Source organism: Heterocephalus glaber, unplaced genomic scaffold, assembly GCF_053883595.1.
Source record: "Heterocephalus glaber isolate CG9 unplaced genomic scaffold, H.glaber_assembly_v1.0 deba00001481, whole genome shotgun sequence".
NCBI classification, from domain to species: domain Eukaryota; kingdom Metazoa; phylum Chordata; class Mammalia; order Rodentia; family Bathyergidae; genus Heterocephalus; species Heterocephalus glaber.
This window is the reverse complement of record NW_028258317.1, coordinates 29,077,957-29,103,611: the sequence shown is the minus strand read 5'-3', so window position 1 is coordinate 29,103,611 and position 25,655 is coordinate 29,077,957. Positions and strand designations below refer to the sequence as shown.

The following is a 25,655-nucleotide window of genomic DNA, read 5'->3' as shown; positions in this document are numbered from 1 at the left end:
AGGATTTTCCACATTGATTTCCACAGTGGCTGCACCAGTCAATACTCCCACCAACAGTGGAGAAGGGTTCCTTTTTCTACATAGCCCCGCCAGCATATGTTAGGCTGATTTCTTCATAACAGCCATTCTTCCTGGAGATGGAATCTCAGTATTGTTTTAATTTGCATCTCTTGAACACTGGTGATATTGAACAATTTTTCATGTTTATTTGCTGTTCCTACTTCTTCATCTGAAAATTGTCCATTTCAAATGACCATTTTTGGATTTGGTATTTAAATTTGGAGGTTTGAATGTTTTATATATTCTAGAGAAGCAGGTGGCAAAAAAAATTTCCCACTCTGTGGGTTGTCTTTTTATTCTGTTGTGGGTTCTTTTACTGTGAAAAAGCTTTTTAATAAGATGAGATCCCAACTGTTGACTCCTGATATTTCCTGTGCGATTGGAGTTTTGTTCTTAAAGTCTTTGTCTGCACCTATGTCTTCAGGAGTTCTACATATTCTACATTCCAACAGATTTACGGTTTCTGTTGTAATATTTAGGTCTTTGATCCATTCCAATTTTAGTTTAGTACATGGTGAGAAACATCAGTCTAGTTTTAGTTTTCAGCAAGTGGAAAGTGAGTTTTTCCAGCACCATTTATGAAAGAGGTTAGCTTTCTTCCCATGAAGGTGTTTGGCCCCTTTGTCATAGATAAGATGTCTGAGTGTGTTTGGAGTTGTTTCTATATCTTCTAATCTGTTCCATTGATCCTTGGGTCTGTTTGGGGGTGTTTTTTGTTTGTTTTGCCAATAACATGCAGTTTTTATCACAGTAGCTCTACAGTATAATTTCAAATCAGGGATTGTGATGCTCCCTGCCTTGCTTTTAGCCCCAAAATTGCTTATGATATTCTAGGTCCCTTCTTGTTCCAAATGAATTTTAGGATTGTTTTGTCTAATTGTGTGAGATATGCTAAGGGTACTTTGATTGTGATTGCATTACATCTGTATAACAATATTTGGAGTAATGCCATTTTCACTATAGTGGATCTTCTTAACCAAGAATAATAGATAGAGAGATATCTTTCCACTTTGTTATCTTCTTCAGTTTCCTTTTTCAGAGTACTATAGTTTTCAATGTAAAGGTCTTTTACTTTCCTCATTAGGTTAATTCCTAAATATTTCTCTCTTTTGGGATGCTATTGTGAAAGGTATGATTTCCCTAATTTTTTTCTCATTGAGTTTATTTGTATATAGAAATGCTATTGATTTTTGAGTGTTGACTTTGTATCCAGCTATGCTACTGAATTTGGTTATTAAATCTAGAAGTCTTTTTGGTGGAATTTTTGGGGTCTTCTATGTAGAATATCATGTCATCCACAAATAATGAATTGAATTTCTTCCTTTCATATTCTTAATCCTTTTATTTCTTTCTCTTGTCTAATTGCTCTGGCTAATGTTTGCAGAACTTTATTGAATAAAGTAATGATAATGGATATCTTTGACTTGTTCCTGAATTTAGAGTGAAAGCTTACAGTTTTTGACCATTTAGTATGATGTTGGCTGTTTGTTTGTCATAGATGGCTTTTATTAGATTGAGATAAAGACCATCTACTCCAATTTTCTGTAGGATTTTTGTCATGCATGAAAGTTGGACTTTGTCAAATGCTTTTTCTGCATCTATTGAGATGATTATGTGCTTTTGTCCTTTGCTGTATTAATATTGTGTATAACATTTATTGATTTGGATATGTTGAACCAACCTTGCATCCCTAGGACAAATCCTACTTGGTTATGGTATATAATCTTATTGATGATTTGCTGAATTCTGTTTGCCAGTATCTTATTGAGGATTTTTTGTGTCTATGTTGATTAGGGGGATTGGCCTGTAGCTCTCCTTTTTTTTGGATCTTTCTATGTTTTTGTTATCAGGGTAATGCTTTCTTCCAGGATGAGTTTGGGAATATAGCTTCCCTTTCCAATATCATTGAGTTTGAGGAGTAGTGCATTAGATTTCCCTAAATTTCTTGTAGAATTAAGCAGTGAATCCATCAGGACCTGTATTTTTCTTTTTTGGTAGGTTTTTAATTATAGCTTCAATTTAATTGACTAATATTGGGTTATTTAGAATCTTTGTATCTTCTTGATTCAGCTTTGGTAATTCATATTTACCTAGGAATCTGTCCATTTCTTCTGTGTTTTCCATCTTATTGGAATATGGGTTCTCAAGGGAGGTGTTAATGATCTTCTGGATTTCTGCAAGATTCCTTGGGATTTCATCCTTTTCATTCCTAATTGCATGAATTTGAGTTTTTTTCTTTCCTTGTTTGATAAAATTGGCTAAAGATTTGTCAGTTTTATTTAATCTTTCAAAGAACCTACTCTTCAATTCATTGGTCACTATATAGTTTTCTTAGTCTCTTTTGCATTTTTTCTGCTCTGATCCTTCTAATTTCCTCCCTCTTTTGAGCTTTGGGCTTGACTTGCTCTTCTTCCAGAAGCCTGAGGTTCTATATTAGGTTATTTATTTGCGCTCATTCTGTTTTTCTAATGTGGGAATGTACTGCCATAAATATCCCCTATAGGATTGCTTTTCTTATGTTCCATAAATTCTGGTATGTTGGGTTGGTATTATCATTTTATTGTAGAAACTGTCTGATTTCTTCTTTAATTTCATCTGTGACCCATTGGTTGTTCAGGAGGGTTTATTTAATTTCAAGTGTTTATGAAGTTTTGTGGTTTCTTTTGCCATTGATTTCCAATTTCACTGGACTTATGATAACACACATGGGAGAATTTCAATTCCTTTGCATTTACTTAAGCATGTTCTATGAGCTAGTATGTGATATATTTTTGGAGAACGTACCATGTGCAGTTGAGAAGAACGTGTGTTCTAATGTTATGGGGTGAAACACTGTATAGACATCTACTAAGTCCTTTTGTTTTAAAATCTGATTCAGTTCTGATATTTGTACACTTTTTATCTATTTGATCTAATTGTGACAGTGGGGTATTGAAGTCCTTATTTTTCATGTTCATTAATATTTGCCTTATATAGTTTAATGTGTTGGTATTTGGTGCATAAATATTTATGATTGTTTTATCTTCCTCTTGGATTATTCCCTTGATAAGGATGTAATGACCTTCTTTGTCTCTCTTGATCAGTCTTGGCTTGAATTCCACTTTGTCTGCAAATAGAAAAGCTACCCCTGCTTTTTTCTGGGTTCCTGTCACATGGAGTATTGTTTTCCATCCTTTGACTTTCAATTTATGAATTTCTTTTTGAGTTAAATGTGTTTCTTGTTTGCAGCATACTGTTGGATCTTGTTTCTTGATCCAATCTGCCATTCTGTTTCTTCTGATTGGTGAAATGAGATCATTTAAATTGATGATTATAACTTATATGTATTGACTTATCCTTGTGATGTTGTTTTTCTATTGTTGGTTCCCTTTCTTTCCCCTCTGTTGAGTTGCTTCCCTGGCCTTTCAATTCATTCTGTTGGGGTTCATGGAGTGGTAGTCTTTGTTATCTTTTTCTAGAATGTCCTTCAGAACATTTTGGAGTGCTGGTTTAGTGGTCATGAGTTTCTTCAGGTGTTCTCTTCATGCAAGTACAGTGGACCCTTGACTTAATGAACTCAATTCATTTGGGAGGGCTGATTGTAACTCAAATTGATCAATTGAAGCCTCAGACTCCTCTATACAGCCTTCTAAGTTTCTCTCCTGAATACAGGCATATATCAAGTGTCCTTAGAGAGACATTGGCCCAGGATTTTTCAATTAACCCCACACAGGAAAGGATCTTGTAATGTCCCTTCCAGAACTTTTAAAAGGTTAAATCTGTATCTAAGACCATCTGGAAGCACAAGTGGCCAGCATGTAGACTGTAATTCAAGACTTTGATTGTAAGTTAAAACTAAAATTCTGGTTGTAACCCAAGTTGCTCATATGTCAGGCTGGTCGTAACTCAAGAGTCCACTGTCTCTAATATTTTCATCAATTTTGAAAGATAGTTTTGAGGGTTACATCAATCTGGGTTGGATGTTGTTTTCTTTTAGGGCTTGAAATACTTCACTCCAAGCTCTCCTTGACTTGAGGGTTTGTGTTGAGAAGTCTGCTGTGATTCTTTTTTTTTTTTATTGGTACATTTTAGGTATACAATATAATGACATTCATCATTGGAGATTTGTACCTTTACATAATCCATCTTGGTTCTTGTTTTTTCTCCATCTCCCTGCCCTCCCTTTAACCCCTCCACCCCTCTCTTACAAAGACTTTGTTTCCATTTTTTCCTTTTCTCATATTAATTTCATTCCCTTCTTTCCTTTCCCCCACCCCTTCCACTTCCCCTTCCCCTTTGGACCTTTGTGATTCTGATGGGCTTTTCTTTATAGGTGATTTGTTTTCTTTCTCTAACAGCTTTTAATATTCTGTTCTTGTATTGAATTTCTAGAATCTTGACTATTATATGCCTTGGTATAGACTTTTTTTATCAGGGCTAAGTGGAGTTCTATATTCATTTATTTGTATGTAACTTATTTTTCCAAACTTGGGAAGTTTTCTGCTTTTATTTCTGTGAAAAGGTTTTTATATCATTTGAACTATCTCCTGCTTTTTCATTGACTCTGATCAATCTTATGTTCTTATTCTTTGCATTATCTACCAGCTGATGGATTGATTTTTCATATCCCTTGCTATTTTTAAGAAATCATTACTTTCATAATTTCTAACCACAGTCTTGTCTTCTAGATCCAATATTCTGTCCTCACATTGCTTCATTCTGCTCTGTATACTTTCAATGGAATTTTAATTGATTGAATCAGTTTCTTGGGCATTCCATCATCTTCCTAAGCTCCTCTTTTTTTCATCTGTATCTTCTCTAGAAGATATCTAAACATGGCCTTTGTTATAGTCATCATCTCTGAAGCTACCTGTGAAATTACTTTTTATTTGATTTTTTTCTAGAGCCTCATTCATTTGCTTTGTTACTTCCACTGCTACCACTTCAGGGAGTCCAGGTGGATAGCTTTCAAATTGTTCCACCTCATTGCCCCCTGGGTTTGCCTTGGGCAAGCTGGAAGTCTGTGGCTGCATCTTGCTTCTGTATCTTCTCATTTCTTTTTTTTTAGTTTACTTCCTCCATTGATGCTTGTAATTGTTTATGGTAGGTATCTTTATTGCTAGTATCAAGAACCCTTAGGGCATGACTACTTCTCAGAGATGTCTTCCAAATGTAGTTGGCTTGGGGTCTTGAGTCCTTTGCAAGATCTTACCTCTTCAATTTATTGGGGATGAGAAATTCCTGCCTATTTGGCCTAACATCTGGTTCTTTGGCATTGGTTTATAGTATTGTTTATGACTCTCAGTCAATTTCAGTCTTGGCATACAAGGAGGAACAACTGATAAGAACAATGTTACTTTGGTTAAAGTAGTACAGTCAGTAACAACAGCATCAAACATACCCTAGAAAATGACAAACTGTGGTAACTATTTATTTGTCACCTTTAACTGTATGAACAGGATTTGTAGTTATATGAGCAAATGTAAAATGAATTAGAAAATTGAGTATAGTAAATATACCCTCAATATGGTTATTTTACCCTTGGGGGAGAAAATTTAAAAGTGGTTAGGCAAAAAAAAATAGAGAAATAGAAGAGAAAGGGATCTGAAGCAAGGCTAGAGGACAAAGGAAGATGACACAAGCTTTGGGAACTGGTAAAGAAGACAGGAGGGAAAATGAAGAAATAGAAACAAGAGTAAAACAAAACAAATAAAAAATCCCTCAAGACAATGTTCCCACTCATTTAAAAACAAGAACAATCAAGAAAATTAGAAAAAAGTAAAACAGCAAAGAAAGGAAGAAAAGCAGGAAACAAATGTCCACTTCAGAGAAGGTCTCTGCTATCACTATTGATAGAGGGGTCAAACAGACCACAGATCCATGTTTATTGATCCCAGCAAGCCAGCAGTAGAATTATGGTGATGGTGGTAGATAATCCTAGCATACCTGGCCTTTAGTTCCACTGAAGTTTGGGCTTCTTCTGGTTTCTGGTTGTGAGACTGGAACTTGAGTATTTCAGACTAAAATACACCAAGTGACTCCTGCCAGCTTGAATTCAGCTCTCTGTCAGTTTGAACTCAGTTCCCTGACCTCTTGCTGGCTTGAACTCGCATATGCCTCACCTTGACACTTGGAGCTGTTAGATGGAGCCAACTCACAGCTGCTCTGAGTTCTGACTTCCTTTGGCCCCTTTCTAAAATGGCTACTAGCCAATTACCCTCTCCTAGGAGGCCTCTGAAACTAAATAGCTCATGAGCCACTGCAATCTGCAGCATCCACTGCTCCATGCCATTGGTGTGCTTCTCAGTGGAGATCTTTGGGGCAGCAGTAGTTACCATGCCTCTGCAGGTTTGAGCCACCCATCCCGTACCATGAGCCAGTGCTCAGGGAAAAAGTGTGCTTGCCACCTCCCTCTCTTCACTCCCCACATAGGCTCTAATTCTCACTTCAGATCCTTGCTGGGTCCCAGGGACCCACTTCCCTCCTCCTTCTCTTCTACACATTGATATATTCCAGCATCTTGATTCTAAATATTGGAGAGGCTGTTTCTCTGCTGCTCACCATCCTGCCATCTTCCCAGAAGTCCTTAATATTGGTTTTTAAATATTGTTAAATCTATGTTATAATGTTCAAGTTTCGATATGTTAGGAGTAAGTATCACTCAAAGAAAACTTCTCTTCTATTCTAGTGTGTATCTTTTTGTATATAATATAGTTGTAATATGTTAGACATAATAATGAACTTGTTTTTGAATCTGGAGACTAAGTATGGTTAAAGGAAATGTGTCTGCTTGTCAAGTTGACAAGAGGGGGATTGTGATAGTTAACTGATGTTGTCAACTTCAATAAGATACATCCAACTAAATTGGATCAGCATAATTCTCTGTGTGGCTGAAAGGATTTCCTGAAGTTAGAAGACCCACCCTGGGTGTAAGTAGCATCAACCAATAGGCTTGTTGCCTGAATAGAAAAAATGGGAAATGAAGAAGAAAGGCTCACTTCTGTTTCTTCACAAAAGCTCCAGTTTTCATCCTCACCTTGGACATTGTCTCCTCTATTACTGTAGACTTCAGCCTTACATCTCAGATCCTTTGGCCTCTTTATATGGACCTGCATGGGACACTACCATGAGCTCTAGGCCTTCAACTGGATCCTTCAGATCTCCAGTGCACAGACAGCTCTTTTGCACTCTTTCACACCTGACTCTCTTGGTGGCTATTTTAAGCTAATCTTGTAAATTATTATATATTTGTTTATCTTGCATTAAATCTGTTTCTCTAGTAAGCATTGACTAATATAATGAGGCATGAATTCTCAGCAATATTTTTGATTAAATGATATACTCTGTGTCTTCTAAGTTTTTCCTTATATAGGTATAGACTCATTATACAAATTCAATAAAGAATTATCAAAATGAATGACTGAACTCAAGTACAGATATAAGGAAATAAATAAGTGAACAAATGAAGGAGTAAATTAATGAGAGAAAAATCAAGGAATGAGAAATGTAATGACCATGCCATAAGATTTATTTCCTGATCAGCAAAATTAGTAAATCTTATTCTTAAAATGGAGGTTATCAGTTTCACAGAATCTAATACTCAAGATGCTAAATGTGGAGTGAAAATAAAACACCCAACAGCACAGGGGCCTGATGAAGCTTCATTTAAGGTGTAGAAGTTTGCTTAAACTTTAAAACCACTAGAAGAAAACAAAGGAAAATTTCCATGACATTGGTCTGGGCAATGACTTTTTGGGATGTGACCCTAAAAGCAAAGGCAACAAAATTAAAAATACAAAAATAGCATAACATCTATAATAGTTTATATCTAAAATGTTCTTCATTGCCTCATGCACTCCCAGGTGTGGCTTTTGGGAGTGACAGGATCATGGGTGTGGGATACTGGGTCATGTGTGTGATAATGAGATTGGTCCACTGATTGGGTTATTAAAGTTCTGGGTGTGGCTGACTGACCTAAAATAGGAAAGGGAGGCTTGCTGCTTTTTTCTGTCTAACCTGCCATGGACTGTTTCTCTTCTGCCATGGCACCCTGCCTTGGAGCTAGCTGATTATGAACTGAATCGTCTACAAACTGTGAACTACAATAAAACTTTCCTCTTTTAACTTGTGGGTATCAGATATTTTGTCCCAGCAATGAAAAAGTAACTAAAACATCATCAAACTAAAAAAGTTTCCATACAACAAAAGAAACAATAAACAGATTAAAATGATAATGGGATAGTATATTTGCAAATCATACAGATTATAAATGATTTACTATCCAAAATATATGAAAAAATTCAAAAGTAATAAAATAAATGACCTGATTAAAAATAGCCCAAGGATCCAAATGGAAATTTCTCAAAAGACATACAAATGTCCAACAGATGTGTAAAAATATGCTTAACTTCACAAATCCTCAGGGATATTAAAACCACAATGAGATATCATCACACCTGTTAAAATGGCTATTGCAAAAAGATTAAAGACAGTAAATATTGATGAGGATGTGGACAAAGGAAACACATAAGCAGTTGGTAGGATTGTAGACTGATACAGCCACTATGGAAAGCAATATAGATGCATCTCAGAAAATAAACAAACAAAAAAACCTAAAGAGAATTGCATATAATCCAGTGATCCTACTGTATATATCCAAAGTAACTGCAGTGTCTATCTAAAGGAATTGAAACCAGTTTGCCAAAGAGACATCTGCATTCTCATGTTCATTGTAACATTATTCACAATAGTCTTATACTAGAATCAACCTAAATGAATGGATAATGAATGTGATATATAAACACCAAAGAAAACTATTCTACCTTAAAAAGAAGGAAATCCTATCATGCAACACTATGGATAAAGCTTGGAAAGACTTTAAGTGAAAATAACTCAGGCATAGCAAAAGATATCACTGATATAAGGAGAGAAAAAAAGTTAAGCTCATAGAGAGTAAAGTGGTTATCAGAGTGTTCAGTACGAGAAATTGGACAGATGTCTCAAACAACACAAAATTTTATGTAGACAGAAGAAAATAGTTCAAGAGATCCATTGTACATAGTGATGACTTCAATTAATAGCAATACATTATGTATTCTCAGCACACAAAAAAATTGACACATGAGGTAATTTACAGGTTAAATAACTAGCTATATCATTATGTGTGTGTATATATGTATATATATAATTATATTGTACACTATAAAAGTAATCTTTACTTATAAATTAAAATAAATAAGAGGAAAAAAGAATCTAGAGTTGTGCATACTTTATAAGTACTAATTTTTCCTAGGGAGATGACCAGTTATAAATGATGATATTACCATTAATCTTTTGAGAAAAAATTCTATTCAGACTAGAGAACCTAGCATAATGAGGGCCATCATCCATTTTACCATTTCCTTAGATACAGGGTTGCTTCTTTAATGACCACTTTGTTATCATTTGTAAAAGACAAAGAAAGGAGAAAAATGATTTTTCTCACACCTGGAGTTGAGGCTCTATAGGAAGGAGTTTTAAGATCAAAACAATGAAAATAACAGCAAGATATAATAGAAACTAATTCTTGGGTTGCTGCATTTTAGCACCGCTCCAGCCACGTCACATGTTTGCACATCTAACTTGGGTTAGAGAAGTGAACACCAGTTAGTAAATGCTAGTATTATATTTGTGAATGAGCTCTCAACACATGCAGTGCTTTCAGTGAAACTCAGAAAAGATTTCTCTTATTCAATTGTCAGTGCATTTAATACTGCAAAATGGAGACATTTCTAGCACTAAAGGATAAGATGATTTGACTGATTACAATGTTGATGCGTAGAGTAAAAAAGTATAAATCTGTTAAAATAGAGCAATATCACAGGAGATCACGATGCTACATGTAGCTATGAATCAAAAGCAGAAAAAACATCATTACCTTGCATTTAACCATGTTAATTTCTATACAGGAAAATAATTTATTAATATTTCCAAAGTTCCCTTCACTGTTATTCAGATAATTAATATAAATTAATAGAATCATTAACTATTTAAGAAAATATTCAAAACACAAGAAACTAGAAAGAATTTACCACTTCTTTTATCATGTTACTCTTAACATTTATGAATATTTTCTTCATCTTTAAATGGAAATAAGCATTATCTTTGGTATTATTAGAAAGACGAAGTAATTATTTACATGTAAATATTCACCTTACATGACACTGACATGTGTGCTTTGCAAAAGCTAATATAACTGATTTTTAACTGTCTGAACTCTGTGAAACAAGCTAAAAACACTTTTTCTTCCAATTAGTTTCTTCAAATATACTTTGCTGGATCTCCTTTCTGATCCTTGGCAACATATTGAGTGATTCCTTCAGGTTTCTGGTTATTTTCCTTTATGAGAAAAGAATCACATTTTGTAACTGAGAATTTACTTTCAGAAATTATATCATCAAGTCTAGACCAAAACTGCTATTTCCTATCCAATTCAAACAGTCTCCCCTCACATCAATTTGTATATGAGCCAGTTTCAGAAACTTCTAGAGGAAGATAGACTTCTACTGTTCCTTTCTTTTACTTTTCTCCCCATCTTTGATTTTCTCCTTCATTTACTCTCTTGCTGCTTGTTCCTCTTCATTGTACTGGCTCTCAGAAGAAAGCATGGCATGGGAGACAAGGACAAAAGTCCTGTTGTAACCTGCCTGTTCGTTTGCTCAGTGTGGCACATGCTCACTCTCTATAGAGCATATATGCAGCTCTTTCATGGGTTGTACAGTGATAGCCTTACTATAAAACTTCCTCATGCAAACAAAACAACATACATCTGACCTCTTACAACATCCCACTATTTACTTTCTACTACCAGCAGGTACTCCTATAACTTCACACTGCTGGTGACCCCTTGCCTGAGCAAGGTATCTTCATAGGCATTGTTCCAGGTACCTTTTGGTTGCTCAGTTATCCCACAGGAAACTCACACATTCTCTCAAAACAAAATTCAAATGTTCCATCTGTTTCTTATCTCCCTCCTCTCTTGTTCTCCTGTCACAGACCACTCCACTCAGGTTTCTATCCTTAGATTCTCCATGTAGGAGCCAAGTACCTGTCCCTTGATTCATGTACCCTCTAATTCCCTCAGAATGCATATGAGGCACTTCGAAGAATTTCTTCTCTTCTCCCTGCTCCAGATTCAAAGCAAAATAAACGAATGAGTCTCTGCAGCTGAGCAGACATCCAGGTTGAATGTGAGATGCTGTTTTCTCAACTGGCAATCATTTCAAATCCCTGATAGATTTTTTGGTTTTAAGGTAAGAAGTGAAGATTTAAAAAAAAAGAAATCACCCTTTATCCTCTGGCTTCTTAGTCTTATGAATATTTTCTTGATTTTCATATTTTCTGTATCTTCTGTCTATATAGTATAGGTTGAATAATGGATGGAAAAATAATTAAAATTCTTCTTATTAAGTCCTAGAAAACAGTACTCAACCATACTTTGAATAAGACTTTGTTATATTGATGGGCCTGACTAGAAGTTGCTAAGATGTTTGGCAACAACTCTGCCTTCTACACATTAGATAACAGTAACATCCCTTCCTCCTGAGGTCCAACAATCAGAAACATTGTCAAATATTCTATATGAGAACAAATCACCCCTGAGGAAAAAGCTCTGTCTTGGACAAATGATAGCTCACTTCAGCTCAGTGCTCTCTTGTAGACTGGAGATGTATCCTTGCCTTTCAGTTATTATCTGAAATTTTAAAGCAACAGAAAAATTCATACATGTTTACCAATTCTCCACCCCTTACCTCCATTGATTTAGTGAACATTCACTTCTTATTCACTAAATAAAAAGCCACATTCTGCAATGTAACAGACACAGCCCCAGATACTCAAACTACTGACTCAACTGTATGGGAGTACACAGGCTAAGAATGATTAACTACCGAGACTTCAACAGATTGGCAATATGATAAAAATGGTGACTGAAGATTACTTAGACATAATTTTATACAATGAAAGGAAAGAGAAACTTTGGAGCCACTGAAGTTAGGAAGTAATTGCCATTTAAAAAACAAAAAATAATAATAGTTTGAATATGACTCTTGGGAATAAAGAAGAAGGAATAAAGCTGAGGAAGAATTTGAAGAAAACATATTGAATTTTGGAAGTGGTTAGTAGAGGGAAATAAAAGAAAGAGATAAAGAACTTCAGTTTCCCTAAAGGAATACATGCTCACTAGTAAATAGCAGATATGTTGGGATATAAAAAAGCAAAAATAAAGCAATTGTTAGGCAAAGGCAATCATGAGTTGGATTTTGGATGTTTATATTTGGTTATTTTGGCTTGACAATGGGCTATTCAAGGCTATTCTGTATACAGAAATGCAAAGTAAGGACTTCTCTAGAAAAGCTGCAGTTCTTTACCATATTTCTCACTGAAACTCCTAAATTATACACAGGTGGATTAGTGAATTCCCCAATTATACATTTTTTTAAAAAGTAGCATATTCCCAATTCAGATTCTCAAACTAGCACCTTCACTACCCAGCATTAAGCTCCCAAACCCGCACTGCCTCTCTGGTGACTATGCCCAAGCAGAATCAGCCTAAATACAATAAAACATTTTCATTTTCACAGATAGTAGACAGAAACCTTCACAGGCCCTTAAAATGACATAGATTTTTAAAATGAAACCTAATTAGACACATAAGAAACTTTTCTTTAAAATAATAGGGCATTTGGACACTACTTGTTAAAATAATCAGGTTCTAAAGATAGTGTAAAAATGTTATTCAAGTGACTGTAGGTTGGCTTAGCTAAAGAAAATTAATAATGGGACTAGAATTTGAACTTCTTATCTGTCCTTTATCAATTGCATTTTCTATAATAATAAATTAAAATTAAACTTAGGAAACTTTTGTTCTGTGGAAAAGAACTCATTGCCTCTATGCCCTCACCCCGCTGCCAGCCATGAGTTCAATCTTGAGTCTTTTCATTCTTTGTCTTTCTCTTGCTTCTGTTGAGATCTCTAAGAACACACCCTTAGGGATTGTAGAGTCCTGAGTTCCAAAATCAAGTGGACATTTACAAGGTGACTTTTAAACTCAGGCAAGCACTTTACTAAGATTTCATTTCTTTATTCTAAAAGTAGAGATGACATTTTCCCATATATGTTTGTTATGAAAGTAGATGAGTTAAAGATGAACATAACATACCAAATATAAAGTTTATTTCAGTTGTTTGTCCCCTTTCCTTCTCCTGCTAAGTGATTTAATAATGAAAAGTGTGAAAGACATGCTGTATCTACTATGTTCTTACTATTATAAATGTAAAAATGAGTAAGATTAAAAAATACATATTTGTACACTGCAATCATGTTAAAAAAGATACAGATTTGTAAATGCCATTAATACTAAACAAATACACAAATATGAATTGAAAAAGAATGCAACAGTGTATATATTAAATAATTATTATTTATAACAGAAAGATGAATATCCTTTTCACGGTTCTCTGTTTCCCAGTCTTGTAATAATTAGTATTTAATTTCTAACAAAAAATATAAATAAATTTCACAGAAGAAATAAAGAGACTTCTTACCATAAAGAAAATTCCCTTGTTTTCATTAATGAATGCAAAGGTTACCCTATTAATTAGTATCTCAGAAAAATAATCCTCACAGAAAATAAGATAATATTCTTCTATATTCTTCTGCGAACTTTTCTCTTGCCTACATAGAGTGGGCCAAACCCCATTTATACCTAATGGAATATACCATAGCCCTACAACTATCTACAGCTACAAGTCAAACTTTAATAATAATAATAATAAGGCATTTTTCAAATGACGCTACTTGTTTTCATGCCAAAGGAACTAATCTAATCAATTTTTAAGAAAACCGATTTTATACAGATTAATGCTAAATATATGATAATTGGTGTCACTTAGGCCTTTTTCCCCCTAGCAAAAGGGCAGTGCAGATCTCAGTATGTAGAAATATATATTCACTACGCTTCAGCTCAGATTTGCCCTTTTTCTGCTGACTTCTTAAAGGTGCTACCATAGGGGAAGTCTAATCCATATACCGCACTGCAGTTTCAATTCTGAAATTGCATAAACCTAGTTAAACCATTGGCCCTGTCCCCCATCATGCCCAGCAATGATCTTCAAAAGGAAAACAGAAAACTTTACCCAAAAATTTTCTTACTACAGTCCAATTAGTTTTTACATATCTATTTTCCTCTAATAATATTATTTCCTTTAAGACAAAGTAGAATGTTTCCATCTTTTATGTGTCTTAAACCAGGTTCTGGAGCATAGGAAATGTTCAGTCACAAACGATTGGTTGAATGAATGAATGAATATTTGAAATGGAAGGAATCTTAAAGATCTTACAACACTAGTTCTCACAGAATCTTTGAATATTTCCCAAATATAACAAACAAATACCAGCCAGACTAGCTTTGGATCTTATCATGTGACAGGACTGACATTCAAGCCCTGTAATCCTCTTCAGCTGGTTCAGAACTAAGATTCATTCTATGCCTGGTTTTAATTAGAATGTATAATTTGTTAATTATTTTTCATTGGCATTTATTTTATATGCCAGCCCTCTGTTTTTCTTACATTGAACACATCACACTAGTATAGCCTTCTTTAAATTTTCTTCCAAATCATAGTTTTAATGAGCCCTACACTGAATGGATCTTGTTCCTATTTACACTAATTTTCACTGCCCACAAGGTAATATCCAAATTATACGGCCAGCAAATCAGAAACCAATAGCCAGTTCCCATCCATATACACAGCCATTTATTAACTTATTTTTCAGTTCATTAAAAAGTTGTTATACATCTGCTCTGTTCTGGCATGGTGCTGGGTCCTGGGGAGTTATCATCTTAACATGCCTTAAGCATACATCCCAGAGGATAATATGCTGCAGTACATTAGAATGGTGTTCTTGCTGACTTCACTTTCAACTGAGAAACCAAATGAAATTACCAACATAAGCACAAGGCCACTATTCACCGAAATGCCCAATCTATAAAGACGCTGAAGAACCTTATGTAGCTCACTTATCAAAGATATAAAATGTCATACTTAGGGTCATGATAAAGTATAGACTGTACTAGATAAGACTTCTCACCATAAAAAACCCTAAAACTAGAAAACAAATATAGAATTGGACAATGGAAAGTAGAAGACTGTGGTGCCTGAGAGAAAGAACAGAAAAAGGGAGACCTATGGTCATATCTGCATTATACCTGGAGGCCCTTTCTATACTACAGTCCAGGAAGCAAAATTCTGAGCAGGGCACTGTGGCCCTGCTGAGTTCAAAATACAGACATTGGAGTTTAGGAAATCAGAGGTAGCTAGAATATGCAGGTAAAATTATCAGAGAAGGGAGCTGTACAGATAAAGAGCTCCTTATACCTTCAGAGGATCCTTTGGCTGGAACCCCAGTCTGTGTATTTTTTATTTTATTAGTGCATGTTTGCATTACACGAAGTTTACATTCATCTCTAGATGAAGATACATGTGTATAACACATCTTGATCTTTTTTAATTTCACTTCCCTCCCTCTGTCTCTAAATCCCCATGAGGTGAACCTCTTTGAGGCCAGAAAAGAACAATTACCAGAGATGAGCTCAACAATTTCCAGACTTCCCAGGGTTGGGACAATAATTTCTAGGACTGGGAAATATTAGTGCTTTTACTAGCCATTTGTTAAAAATTATGACATTCAGCAGTAATTTCAGAAGGGTCACACGCTAATAGTGAATAAAACTAACACTGGAATTCAGACTACTCTAGAAACACCCAGAAAAAGATTTTAAAAAACAAGCTTCAAAACAATCCAGCTAAACTATAAGTTACGTAGCTAGATAAATAAATTTAAAGAAGACAGCAAAGTCAAGAAAATCAAAATGTGAGATTCACAATGTACAACATTTATTAAAAAATAACATCAGGACATCTGCTTCTACTTTTTAACAGGTAACTGCTACAGGAATGTCCTCCATAGAAAGCAACTAGAAACTATATGAAACCACTGGTTTTGATACTTTTAGTGTTGCCGGATGAAATACAGAATGCTGAGTTAAATTTGAATTTCAGACAATTTCAGAATGTGTTTGTACTATGAAATATTTGATACATGCTGATACTAAAAAATATTCTCTATCTAAAATGGGTCAAACATGCATACACACACACGCACACACACTCCAACTTTTATTTTCAGTGCTCTGGATCAAACCCAGGTCCCTTGCATAGTAAGCAAGTAAGCACTTTATCACTGTACAACTGAGCTATACCCACAGTCCAAGATGTCTTTTTTTTTTGTATTTGTTAAATTTAGCAATCCTACATACATTGGACAATAGTCACAGGACTATGAACATTGGACAGAGGAAAAAACAATGAGGTCATGCCAATGACAATCCTAGCTTTTAGGTTAGGAGCAATCCTGAACTATGGTTCTAGGTGAGGGAACCCAGAGTCTGGAAGACTGAAACCAACATACCCTATGGAAAAAAATGGAGTTTCAAATTCAAGTAGGGGAATGGGGCTAAACATTACAGGACAAAGTAACACACAGAAGCAAGATATGTGAAAATAGGGCTCTACAAATCTACAGAGGGATCACCTTGACTGTGATTGCTTAGGACAAAGTTTCATGAGGCAGGGAAAAATAACAACTGCTGAAAAAAAGAATAATAATTAAGAGGCTATAAGTCAAGTAATTTCAAGAGCTCACACAGGACCAGATTTTCAACAATCAGAAAGGGAAGATCCCAATAAGTACAAGGAACTTTCAGTAAAGATTTCAGAAGGGTGAAGTCTTAATAGTAGGCATAACTAACGCTAGACTAATGTCTACTCTATATGTACCATAAAAAGACAAACTATAAGCCTTAACAAAATAAAACAAATAAAAGTAAATTAGTGACTGGCCAGAACAAAGATCAACAATGCATAACATAAAAATTACTATGTAGTAAGGTAGAATTTATTATTTCAAGTATCCGTTTAAAAATTTGGGGGCACAGTAGGTAAACAAGATTTATTACCAAGAGAAAAACTGTCAATAGAAATGGATTGAAAAATGACAGAGATTATGGGAATTAGTAGACAGGGGCTTTCAAAAAGCTATTGTAAATATGCTCAATAGGATAAGGTTGTACTATTAAGATGATGAAAAGAGAAATGGAAAGTATTTTCTAAAACAAGTACTTCCAAGTTGAAATTTGTTTGAAAAAAGTCCTAGATATACTACTAACAAATTAAATACAACATCCCAACTAAGTAGATTTAATTAGATTAGTTAATTAAATAGATTAGTTAACTTGAAGACAATAATAAACAATATCCAAACATAACTGGAGAGAAGACAAGGATGAAGAGAGGAGATTCAGTAACATGTAGGGCAATATCAAATGATTTAATGTACAATTGGATTGTCAGAGAAGAGGTGTGGGCATACAGAAAAAAAAATTGAACTATTGAGCATATGTGATAAAAAATGTAAACCTATAGATCAAAGAAGCTCCACAAACACCAAAAAGGACAACCACAGACGAAACTACAGAAAGGTATGTCACAATTAAATAATCGAAAATCAACGAGAATTTAAAGGATTAAAATCAACCAGAGTAAAAAAGAACACAACACCTAGGAGAAAATAGATATGAATGTCCTCTGATCTCCTGTCAGGAACCCAAAAATCTTAAGACAACAGAGTAACAATTTTAACTTGCTGAAAAGAAAAACAAAACTGTCAACTTGGAATTCTATAACCAGCAATAACAAAAACATCTTTTATAAACATAAGCAACTAAAGACTTTTTCAAAAATCAAAAGCTGAGAGAATTCATCATCAATCAGACTTGTATTATGAGAAATGTTAAGTTTTTTAGGTAAAAAGAATCTTATACTGGATATAAAGCAAGATCTACACAAAGAATAAGCAGTACTAAAATGGTACAATATATGGATAAATAAAAACAATGTGTTATCATATTTAAATTTCTTTAAAAGCTTATTTCAGTTACTTTTCTCTTGTTACTGAGACAAAATACCCAAATTAAAAGTTAAAAGGGGAAGCTCTTATTAGCTCATAATTTGTAGAGGTTTCAGTCCGTAATTGGCTGGCTCCAAGGCAGGAGGGCAGGTAGACAGGCATCACAGCAGAGAAATAGTTGATAGCAAGCAGAAGGTAAACATGCAACAAGGGATGACCACAGCTCTTTCTATCCCTTAAATCTTATCCAGGCTACTTAGGGCGAGTAACACTCACACCCTTAATCCTAGTGCCACTGATCCTAGCATTGCACTATGAATCAAGTCCAGCACTCTAGATCCAGCTACCTCTGAAAAAGCTCCACCTATGACCACATAAGGCTTTGGGGGGACATCTAGACACAGCCATAACAGTTTAGTTGGCAGGCAGGGCTTCTAGAATGACAAAACACCAAAAAGCAATGATAATACTGGATAAAATTTTCTTTTCTTTTTCTATTTTTACTAGTACATGTTTGCAGTGCCTAATGATTACCTTCCTTATGGGAAGTTAATATTTGTATGTAGCACATCTTAATTTTTTTTTCTTTCTCTCTTCTTCCCACCCTCCCCTCTCCTTCCACCTCTTGGTTCTTTTTCCATTTGTAAATGTTCCATAGCCCTGTTTCCTATTATCCAAAGACAATAATTTTGAAAACCAACCACAGTTGTGTGACAACAAATTAGAAAGATTTTTTTTTCCAAATTTTTTTTCAATCCAAGGTTACTGAGCCTTGGATAAAAACAATGGGATTTTGTGGTATCTTTGCCTGCAGATGCTGTTGAATATCCCCTTCCCTAGCTCCATTACAACCATTATTGTACCAGAATAGGTTTAGCTCTGAAAAACAGTAGCTTTGCTGCCAGGGGGAGCTGAGTTGATTTTAAGCACAGTGTGGAAAAACAAGATGCCTCTGGACATAGTTGTCAACTAGAAGGGAAAGTCATGTCACAGCCGATCTGAAATTATATTCTGATTGTGACTCACAACAGATCAGCAGAGTACAGATTATTAACAGGAAAATCCACAGAATTAGAAAGTCATAGTAGTCCTTATTTGGGAGATAGTGGATGGGCAACTGACCAGCCACACACGCCTGAGTGGACATGAGACCCACCTTCTGCATACATAAAAGAGACGTAAGGGAGCAGAAGATAAAAGATAGGTCAAGTTTTTAAGTTAGCTGAATTTGAGTGCTTTCCCCAATCCAAGCATAAACTCATAGGCAAAAGACAGACTCTCACTGACAACATATTTAGGTATAATATTTGACCAATTAATGGCTGACCACTAAGTTACTCTGACACAAAAGATGACCATCCCTCCTCCTCCAGGACACTAGGATTCAAAATAAAATCAATAATTTTTTTAAATATCTGAGCAGAAATATCAGTGGCCACACACCATAAAAGAGAGTGTTTATGCAGAATTAGTACAGGAAAGGCAGTAACAAGCAAGCAGTAATAAAAACAATCTTGGGAAAATTAAAGAAAGTGTTGTTACATTATCTAAAATGTCCAGCTTTCAGCAAAAAAATAATTATACATCATAAGAGAAATGTGGGTTATGATTATATTCAGGAAAAAGACAAGTGAATAAAAAAACTGCCTCTGAGGGAATACCAATGTTGGGTTTAACAGATAATGACTTCAAAGGAGATATTATAAATATGTTCAAAGAACTAGTGAAAATCACATTTTAAAAATAAAGGATGACAATAGTGATCCATAAAAATAGAAGCAATCATCAGGGATATAAATTATTTAGAATAATAAAGTGAAACATTTAGAGATTTAAAAAACTTAGAGGTAACATTTAGAGATAGAAGTAAAATATTTAGAGATGAAATGAAAATCTTACTGGTGCAAGAAGGAGATTCAACAGCAGATTTGAGATGGTAAAAGAAAGAATAGGCCAACTAAAGAAAAACAAAATTGAACAGAAAAAAAGAAATTTAAAAAAGTTACCTCAGAGACCTCGGCAAAACAATAAATATAAGTGTAGTGAAATCCCAGAAGATAAAGAGAAAATAATAGGAAAAACATTTTAATAATAGCTAAAATCTTTCCAAATCTGCTAAAAACATTTAGACCTGCAAGCAGCTCAAAAAACTCAAAATAAAATAGACCAAAAAACAGTCCATACTGGAAACATCATAATTAAACTGTAGAAAGCCAAAGACAATGAGAACATCTTGAAAGCAGCAAGAAAGAAATAACTCATCACTTGTAGGGACAAACTACCACAATCAAGAACTAATTTTTCATCAACAATGATGAAGTTCGGAAAGTAGTTGGAATAACATGCAAAATTCTGAGGAAAAAAGTAAACCAAGAACATATCCAGCAGGGCCAAGGATTTAGCTCAGCAGCATAGCACCTGCCTGGCAGGTACGAGGTCCTGAGTTCAATCCCCAGTACCAAAAAAAAAATAATAATAATCCAGCAAATCTGCCCTCCAAAAATGAAAGTAAAATGCTAACATGACCTGATCGAGATGTAAATAACCCAAAGAATCTACTAAAAACTCTTGAAATGAATTTACTAAATGATTTTATCAAGACCTCAGGATAAAAGACTAATGTTCAAAAGTCACCTGTAACCCTAAATACCAGCAATTAACATGTGAATGTCTTTTTTAAAATGCTATTTATAACTATTATAAATAATGAAGTATTTTGATATAAATATAACAAAATACCTATATAATCTGTACAAGGAAAATTTGAAAACAGTAAAAAAAGAATCAGGAAAAATATAAATAAATCAAAAATATATAAGTACATGGATTGGATGACTTAATAATGTTATAATCTGACTGTGAAACAGTTTGCTTACCTTTGAAATAGATGCATAATTTCTCAACAAAGCATTAGTAATACAAATCTTCAAACATATGAGAAAATTATATCATATAACCATGTAGGATTAATTCCACAAGTAAAAACTTGCTTAAGTAATTAAATTATTATATTAAAAGAATAAAAGACAAAAATGCATAATCATCTCAATAGACATAAAATTATTTGAAAAAATCATACTCAATCAGGATCAAAATCTATAAACAAACTAAAAATTTAAAGGACTTTCCACAAACTGATAAAGAATACCTATGAAAAATCTACAACTAATATACTTAATGATGAAAGACAGAATTTTTTCCCTTCATAGTGGCACAAGGCAAAGATGTTCGCTTTCATCATTTCTATTCAAACTTACAGTGAGCAGCTATAAATAAATTAGAAGAACTCACGTTGGAAAGGAGGAATTAAAACTATAACTTGCCTCACAAGCACAAGGTCCAGAGTTCAACCCCCGGTACAAAAAAATAACTATACTTGTAGGACAGGCGTGGTGGCACATGACTGTAATACCAGCACTCTGGGGGGCTGAGGCTAGAGGATTGCAAGTACAAACTAAGTCTGGGTGACTTATTGACTTAGCAAGATTCTGTATCAAAATTAAGTAGTCACTGGAGATGTATCTCAGTGCGGAGACCCTGGATTTAATCACTAGTACCCCCAAAAAATAAAAATTAAATTATATTGGTAAACAATATGACACAGCATGTGAAATACACTAAGAAATCCACATTCTTTTAAGAAAACACTAGAATTAATAAATTCATCAAGGTCAAATGACATAAGACAAATGTAAAAATATCAATAAAGTTTCTATATATCAGTAATTAACCACTAACATGTAAAATTAAGAAATTAAGAAATAAAATTTGCAAAACCCTGCAAAAGAAAAAAATAGGATTGCATTTAATAAGAGTACAAATCTTGCACAGTGAAAACTATAAAACTTTGCTGAGACAAATGAAAAGAGGTCAGTAAATGTAGAAGGAATACATATTCGTATGCAATATTGTCAAGGTAGCAATTCTCCTCAAATTAATCTACAGGTTCAAAGTAATCACTATCAAAATAAAAATGGGTGAGTTTCCACATTTTTGCAGAAATTGAAAGTCTGTTTTTAAAATCACTTTGAAAAAGAACAAAGTTGAAGGATTCATACTTTTAATTCAAACCTTACTATAATTGTACAGTAATCAAAATAATGTAAAACTGGAAAAAGAAAAGATATATAAATCAAAGAAACAGAATTGGGAGTCCAGAAGCAAATCCTTAACATTTATGGTTAATTGATCTTCAAGGGAGGTGCCAAGGCAATTCCATGGGGGGAAAATAGTCTTTTCAACAAATGGTGCTGAGATAATTGGATAGCCACATGGAAAAAGATGAATTTAGACCTTTACCTCATACTATCCATAAAATTAACTCAAAATGGATAATATATCTAAATATAACAGCTGAAATGATAAGGCTTTTAGAAGAATACATAGGAGAAAAATCTTTTTGTCCTTGATTCTAATCAAAGAGTTCTGAAATACAATACCCAGAGAATGATCCAAAAAAGTGATCAATTCAACACCATCAGAATTAAATCTTTTATGTTTCAAGAGAAACTGTTAAGAAAATTTAAAAATAATCCAATGGACTGGTAGAAAATATTTGTAAATATTTATCTGTTAAATGTCTTGTGTCTATAATTTATGAAGAATCCTTACAACTCAAAATGAAAGGTAACTAATAGAAAAAAGAGTTTAAAATACATATGGGTAGCTAATAAACTCTGTCCAATTTTATTAGCTTAAATATCACCCTATTCAAGTATTTCTTCTTCCAAGCTATTCATTTCTCATATCATTCATATCATTTGGTATTTACTGTACATCATGTATTGTTACTACCATTATATGTGTATGTGCTGAGTACTCAATCTATAGATTTGAAAAGATGACTAATGGTATTTTATAATTATTTGAAGAAGTAGTCCTGGTACAGAATATTGCACTATTGGCGGGTTTCCCTGGCCCGGCTAGAGCAGCCTGCGGGGCCAGGAGCGCCCTGACTGGGGCTGGAGCCTGCGGGCCGGGAGCCGCCGGACAGGGCTGGAGCGGCCGGAGGGGCGGATCCCCTAACTCCTACAAAATGGAGCTCTGAGCGCGCCTCGCAAGCCCCGACTAAGCACAGTACTCCGGTCACTGACCTCTGGAGAATTCCAGAGCTTGAGGAATCTTTCCACGCCAACTATAAAAGAAAAAGATGATTCCCTCACCTCTGCGTTCTTTCTGTAGGCTTGAGTCAAGAACTTTGAGTCATCTTGATAATACCAGATTGGAAGCCTAAAGCTTCGGAAAAAAAAAAGAGAGCAGAACTTTCAGGAAAACTGACTATCGACAACATGGCAGATGTGAAGTCAACGTTCCGAGAGGTTCTTCCAAAACAAGGCCAATTGTCTGTGGAAGATGTAACCACGATGGTGCTGTGTAAACCCAAACTTTTACCCTTAAAATCTATGACTCTGGAAAAACTGGAGAAAATGCAGCAAGCAGCACAAGATACCCTTCGCCAACAGGAAATGGCAGTAAAGAAAAACAGGAAAAAGCCTACTGACTAATAAACTTACTGCTTCAGAGCACCCTACCTTAAAAAAAAAAAAAAAAAAAAAAAAAAAAAAAGAGAATATTGCACTATTTATTAAATAGTGATACTTAGGAATCAGAGGACTGTAGTAGAACCTTAATACAGCTTCTTTTATGGAAGACAAAATATAAATGCTTCTTAAAATCCCACCTATTTTATCCTTTCACATTTACAAACTGGAATTTTTAAAGTTTCCTTTGCCAGTTTTTCTTAGCATTAACAACTCTCCCTATCCCATCATTATTAACAGCTGGTCTTGTAATTTTACAACCAACTCAACTCTAAATTCTATCTTACCATCCCGAAGCTGCTGAGACTACCTTCAGTAAATTCATGACATCTTGAGATACAAAAGTTCAGTATCTCAGAGATAATATGACATCCTAGGAATTCTATTATTTGTGTGCCTAGGTATGTGGTCTATAAAATCAATGATTATTTCCCAGTCTGATCATTTTCAAAAGCAATTTTTAATCCAACAGTAAAAGATAATGCCTCCATGAACTGAGCACAAATAAAAACAAATGAGTTATCATTAATTATGTATCACATTACATACCAATTATTTGTGAATAAGCCGGGGAGTGTTATAATCTTATTAGTTTTCTCAAATTTTGTATGAGCTTGAGAAGTAGTCATCATTATGCCTATATTTAACACATTTCTATATAAATAGAAACTATAGGCTCCTTTATGTTTTACAAAACACATTTACATCTATCATTCTACTTTTGCCTTTGTGAAACAGATACCATTACATCTTTTATTTTTCCAAATGAGAAAACAAGTTCAGTCACTTCCCGTGTTTTTGTAAGTACTTATTACTATTAGTGAGAAAGACTAATTTTTAAATCAGAAGTAACAGTTAAGGTACCTAGCGTTGTCAGAAGAAATGAGAAGACAGTATAGGACAGAGAGGAAATCTTTAGGGTTCAAGTCTGAGTGCTACTAATCAACTACAATTCAGTCAAGTCAAAAACTTGTCTCAAGTTTTGTTATCACTGCCTTTTTTCCTGAGTCTTTTCATCAAAATTTGAACCAATATGTCTAAAACATAAACTAGGGTAGAAAAAAGTATGTAAAATGCCAATGTTGCGTTAAATAGGCATTAATTCTATGGCCTATTTTATATGTGTTTACAGCCATCAAGCTTCCTAAAACACTGTCTTCCCTAGGAAGCTGAAATAATTTGTACATTTGTCATTAAAAAGGCTAAAGGCTACTGCCATATATATGCTGCCTCCTGGTGGCAGACATGAGCAGGTGCTACAGAAGGCCAATGGAGCAAATACATAGCTAGGGTTGACCTACTCACTAACTAGTGTAACTGTGAAAGTCAGCTCCCTATTTATGGTTGCTGACTTTTACACTAAGCACTCCAAGATTGCCATTACATAATAATAGTGTTATATTTGGAATTATATTTATATTGGAGTATTATTAATTTAAGCAACGGAGAATTACACACACAATCTGATAGCATGATTTCCTTTGGCCAAAAAAATGGCCTCCAGGCACACAGATTTAGTTAGAACTATTGTCCAAGGAAAATACTAAAGAAGGTAGTATGTTACAGGCTAAATAGTTCATAAGCAACTCTCCTACTAAATGACTATGAGGCTGCACAAAAGTCTGGGTTTGATCTTCAGCTGTATCACTCATTTGACATAATTTATGAATCTTAATTTTCTCATAGGAAAAATGGAATTTGTCATGTCTATTTGCCTGAGTTACCTGATTTAGTGCTTTCTTTGTTTTGGGAAGAAATTGGCATAAGGCTAGCTAAAGAACCTCATTAATGATAACGTGATTTTTGTTTGGTTCTCAGGGGTTCTTTCAAGGGGAGAAGGTAGAGGTGGGATCAAATCCAGGTCCTTGTATACCAGTTTTTTTCTTAAACTCTGCCTTTTGCAAAAATTCTTTAAGTCCTAGATGTCTGATGAAATCTATGGTACCTAAACAAAACATTAGGGTTACTCCCTTTTCTACCACTATCTTCAACTCACTCTTAGGCCTAGCCCTGTTACAATCCTTTTAGAGAGGTGATGTCCTTTTACTCTTAAGTCAGGAACATAACCCG

General features: G+C 34.5%; 1 protein-coding gene and 1 long non-coding RNA gene across 2 annotated transcripts in view; one reads left to right on the top strand and one right to left on the bottom strand.

The window, feature by feature from the left end:
• LOC147825877 (uncharacterized) overlaps window positions 1–25,655 on the bottom strand; it is a 510,141-nt gene that overhangs the window by 312,514 nt on the left and 171,972 nt on the right. The window lies entirely within an intron of this gene.
• Window positions 23,135–23,563, top strand: LOC101702468 (BBSome-interacting protein 1-like). The gene has a single exon (XM_004838468.4). It carries the CDS (start codon window positions 23,334–23,336, stop codon window positions 23,547–23,549), a length of 216 nt encoding a protein of 71 aa, XP_004838525.1. The 5' UTR covers window positions 23,135–23,333; the 3' UTR covers window positions 23,550–23,563.

Coding starts and splice junctions, on each gene's coding strand:
- LOC101702468 (XM_004838468.4), top strand. CDS start 23,334: ATGGCAGATGTGAAGTCAACGTTCCGAGAGGTTCTTCCAAAACAAGGC.